The 5,000-nt window shown below is 42.0% G+C and overlaps 1 protein-coding gene across 2 annotated transcripts in view; it reads left to right on the forward strand.

Moving 5' to 3' along the window:
- Positions 1-5,000, forward strand: part of LOC138008194 (uncharacterized) — a 148,655-nt gene that overhangs the window by 72,401 nt on the left and 71,254 nt on the right. For both annotated transcript variants that reach the window (XM_068855437.1, XM_068855438.1), the window contains one exon: positions 1-328. This exon is cut by the window's left edge and continues 68 nt beyond it. In XM_068855437.1, coding sequence (XP_068711538.1) covers positions 1-328 — 328 coding nt within the window. The remainder of the gene's footprint in view (positions 329-5,000) is intronic.

The raw sequence follows: 5,000 nt of genomic DNA on the forward strand, positions 1-5,000 counted from the left end.
TACTCCTGCAAGGACAATGTTAAGCCTGGCTGGCACCGGTTTGGCGGAGAGGCTGGAAATCAAATGGCTGACACTTGCGTTAAAATGTGTCATTGTGGTGTTGTTTATCCAGGCTGGCTTAGTGGAGGTCACCCCTCCGTGGAGGATGGCGCTGTCGTACGTAGAGTGTGTTTTGGCCGCGGCTGCACCTGTGATACTTTTGTTTACATCAGTGTTCGCAACTGCAGTGGATTTTACGTTTATAATCTGACATCCATACCATCAAGCAACTGCGACTATGGATACTGTGCCAGCACCGGATTTGAAGGGCCAACAACCTCAACAACAGGTAAACGCTGTTCCCTTAAGCTTTTAATCATCATGGATGTACAGTTACGCGTTCATGTAGAATAGGTGGGTAATCGTCGCCTCCTGGATTTCATAAACATATTCGTTACGGCGCTGTTGCAATTTTTCGTCCAACTTGTCTCGCAACGCCAAGGGAAGACAAGTTGCACGAAACATTGTCTAACGTAATACACACTTTGTAACGGCCTGAAACGCTGCGTTAAGCTGCAAAAATCGTTTCCGAATTAGAATTGAGTTCTACTTTTCGTAATGCTTTGCCCGACGTTGCAACGAGTGTTTTCAAGCATTTTGTGGTGTAAAAACTGTCCTGCGACTTGTGTCGTAACTGTTTGCGTCATCGGCCAAAATATTCCTTTAACCTCATGTATTCATTAAAAGCGAGACAAGTTGCGAGAAAAATTGATCAATGTAACGGAGTGTTGACAATGTGCGAGCCAGCAAGCCATGCGAGCCATGACTGCGAGTCATGCGAGCCAACATGGCGAGCCATGCGAGCCATGCAAGCCATGATTGCGAGTCATGCGAGCCAACATGGCGAGCCATGCGAGTCAACATGCGAGCCACACAGTTAGTGAAAGCTAACCGTTTTAAAATGGATGCTAAGACTGAATAACAGTATATCAGCGCTATTTGAAATGGGTGCTTGTACTCAAATGCGAAATTCGCATGGCTCGCGTGATTCGCTAGCATGTCCAACCCCCATGTAACACCTTTGCGATGTTGAGGAGAATGACAAGTGATGTATCCAAGCCAGTCGCTCGTTATTTTAATCTCCCTAACCACTTCAAACAACACATGGCTATCTGTGGCCTTTCCCTACATCAAGCTACGACGGAAAGCCGCAAGGATCTGAGGCAAAAATTTATCTTCCAAATCGGAGCCTTAAATCCCTACGTTATTAACCAACGCTTTTCATTTAACTAATTTATTCCTATTTTTCACGTTGCCGTGTAACCACCAATAGCGCAGCTCCTACTCCACTATAAAAACTACACACAACCCATAATTCATCGATTCGCTCTGACGAGGGGCTAACGCTCGAAACGTCAGCTTTTATAATCGGCCCTGTACGGTGGTTAATTAACATTATCAACTCAGTTGATAAAACCAAAAATTTTCCTATGTAACACCCGTCGAGCAACTGGTTTCGCAGTAATGGGAGAACTTTTGCAAAATTACAAGAAAATTAACAAGAGTAACAACGCCTTTACTTTTAACTATTTCAATCCTTCGATGTAAGAACTTGCAATGGAAGGTTCTTAATTTGGTAGAATATGTGCAATTAAATGCTATGGTGTATGCTACCTTCAAGTTCACATCACTATCATTTTCAACATGAAGGTCTCTAAGCCACTTTTCTTGATTCCAGATGGGTTTGATGATTCGTTTCTCCAGAAGGGAAGCACAAATAAACTGATTGACTTTTTTTCGAAATAACTTTATTTAAAGTTAACGTTACTGCTTTTTTACACCCATGACCCCCATCGGAATGTTATTTGAGTTTCTTTATAACGACTTTATCGCAGAAACAACTCCGTAAAATTCAAGCCATTTTAGTGCAAGAATCTTTTTCCTCATTTCCTTAAAAGAAAGGAAAGCACCGTTCTCGTTCAATAAATGAGAGTTCTTACACACACCGTGGCTCAACCAATCTTTGTAAAATACGGGTCGATTGTTTACACTTATTAGGGAGTTGAACGAGATTATCTGATCACCGATAGTGCCATTAGTGATTGCTCCAACCTCGCAATCTCGTACCCAGATTCCTCGGGCTTTTTGGTCAGCGGTTGAGCGCCCAGAAAGACTCTGGGATGATGGACTTAAACTATTTTTTCAATTTGTCGCTTGCATAACAATGGAGTCCGAATAATTCGGAAACCCCAGAATTTGGAGGGAGATTCAAAATCTAAAACTAATTTCAGTGCTGTTTGTATTTTCTACCTCAGAAATATGTAAATCAAATATAATAAAGCGACGGGGTTTGAATTATGTCTAATACTGCACGGGAATTTTTCCACGCTGCTAAAAACTGATTACTGCTGCTGTTGCAAAAGTACCGTGGAAAAACATTTCATCAGTCTCTTTGAGGAGAAATCCGTGGAAGAATGTCTTGTCGAAGCCATTCAGAATTACGGAAACATAAAATTGTAGTAGAAGAGGACATTGGTGTCGTTTCCACAAAACATTGGCGATCGTGTTGCTTGCACGTATTCTGCACGATGGAATGCGCTCTCAAACACCAAAAATACACTTGGAAAAAGAAAAAGATCAGTATTTTAACCTTCGCAGGGACAAATTTGATAGCCACTTTCCATTTTCGCTCTGAAACCTGCGGCTGCGCAGTTGACCGGAAGTCCGCGACTCGAGGACTGAAAAATTGGTACCAGCCAGAGCTCTCGATCCGTGGCGCTGGCCAAGAGGATCGGACGTATACAAAACATGGACCCCAGGCCCATGGACCACCCTGTGGACCCGGTCTATGGACCACCCCTCATTTTGTTACAAGCAGAGAAATCTTCAGACGATTTAAGAAAGAAGCGATCCTCGCACTTATTTGGACACTTTAAGCAGGAGTTCATGACTACGACTTATGTCACGGCATTTAACTGACCGATCTATATCTTTTCTGCAAAAAAACAAAAACACCTGTTTATGACATCAAGTTAGTTTTTTGAGAATTGTCACTGGGCTCGGGCTCGGACTCCTGCTCTCATTCGTAACAGGTATATAGGGATGTTATTTGCTTATATTTATGGGCTACTGATTAAGCATGCAATTGTCTCTTATAGACACCTATATACCATCTATTTCCAACTGATAGCTCCAAAGGGATTCGTCTATAACCCGCACTTCAAATATACATGTACATTCATTTCATTCATCGAGTCCTTCACCGGAACAAACGAGCCCAACAAACTGACCTGGCCTCAACCGAACTCACCTCCCGGAGGTCATGGGTTATTGCTGAAATTGTCCTGAGATAAGTCCAAGGATCGCTTCTCTCTCTCTTAAAGATTTTTCTGCTTTTAAAAAAACAAAATCAGGGGTGGTCCACAAGGGTAGTCCATGGACCGGGACCACAGGGTTGGTCCATAGACCTGGGGTCCATGTTTTGTATACGTACAAGAGGATGGCAGCTCTGGGAACGAGAGTGACGAAAAATTCAGAAATATTTACTTATGCGCATTCCGTGCTCATGACGTCATATGCCCTGTCAATCATTGACATATGTTTCGAACAGATTCCACTGGGATATGTGGACGGGGGTCTCTGTATCTATTCGCAAAATAAATATTTTGTTGCGATTGATACTACCTTTTGTTGACATCAGTGTCGTACGGGTCCGTCTGTAAACAGCACTCGACCAAGAGAAAAACTGTTATAGTCCATGTCCTGACTACCGACTTTTCTGAAGCCTTTTAATTACGCAGACTTCGGAAATAAGGATTGCGTGACGAGCCAAAACACTCTATGTGTGTGTTGAATCGATCGGGCCATCCTAGCTCGAACTACGATAACAACAGTCAGAGGGCTTTAATATAAAAGATGGAAATATACGTAGTGTTTCCGTTCTTCCCCATAACAATTTTCCCACTCTAGTGTTTGACTTGATTTGCGTTAATTGTTGATTTCGGTTTACAGTGTCCCCAATTAGTGCTCCAGCGCTAGAACTGCTAGACACTTTTCCTTTTTAATTCTTGGAGTAAAGTACAATTTTGAGATAAAATCTCTACTCTTACTTTCTCTCGCCCAATCAATGTTGCAACTGGGCATTTATTCGTACGTGACAATATTTTGACACGGAATAAGAGCACTCAAGGTCTTTTTTTAAAATCTGTATCTGGGCCAGTACAAACCTAGTTTTGTTCCATACTCTGTTTTTGAAACTCAGTCCTTGCTTCATACCTAGTCTGCAATCCTCGTCTTGTACCTGGTTCCATTTTTTATACCCGGTCGGCAGTACGGGTCCGCAGTCCGCAGTCTTCGTTTTAAACACCAAAGGGGGCCCAGACAAGGTGTGTGTGTGACCGATCGTTATTTTATAGTAAATGGACTGGATTTACCATTTTGCTTCATCAAACCTAGTCGTTCTAGCGCTGAAGCACTATATGGGGACACTGTAAACTGAAATTAACAATTAACGCAAAACAAGTGTAATGTTAAAGCGGTTTTTTGAGCGATTTTGAGCGTCGCATATCTCGTGAAACTACCTCTTCATCACGCCTGTGGCCAGTCGTTTGGCCAATAAAAAAATTCGCTAGAAGATCGACTTCTGAATTTGTATCATTCGTCTCTTTGATACCGCACAATTGATGCTCATTCAGTTTAAGTTCGAGTTTTAGTATATGTATAATGATTTGGTTCTAATTTTTTTGATAGGTAGCGAATTCCACGAGGTAAACTATTCCACATTTTTACACCTTTTGTTGAAAAGGGTTTAATTTGTTTGTAAAGTCTTGAGGATTTAACGAAATAGTCACCTCTTGAAGATGACCTTCAGAAATAAATAAATTAGCAATATAAGGAGGCGATAAGTGGTTAGATATGTCATGCATCAGAACAGCAACTGATTTCAAGTACAGACGAGATGCTTCCGTGAAGCATACACTGGGTTGCCTGTGGTACGTGTTACAGAAAATCAGAAGGCACTG

The sequence above is a fragment of the Montipora foliosa genome, chromosome 6 (assembly GCF_036669935.1).
Source record: "Montipora foliosa isolate CH-2021 chromosome 6, ASM3666993v2, whole genome shotgun sequence".
NCBI classification, from domain to species: Eukaryota; Metazoa; Cnidaria; class Anthozoa; order Scleractinia; family Acroporidae; genus Montipora; species Montipora foliosa.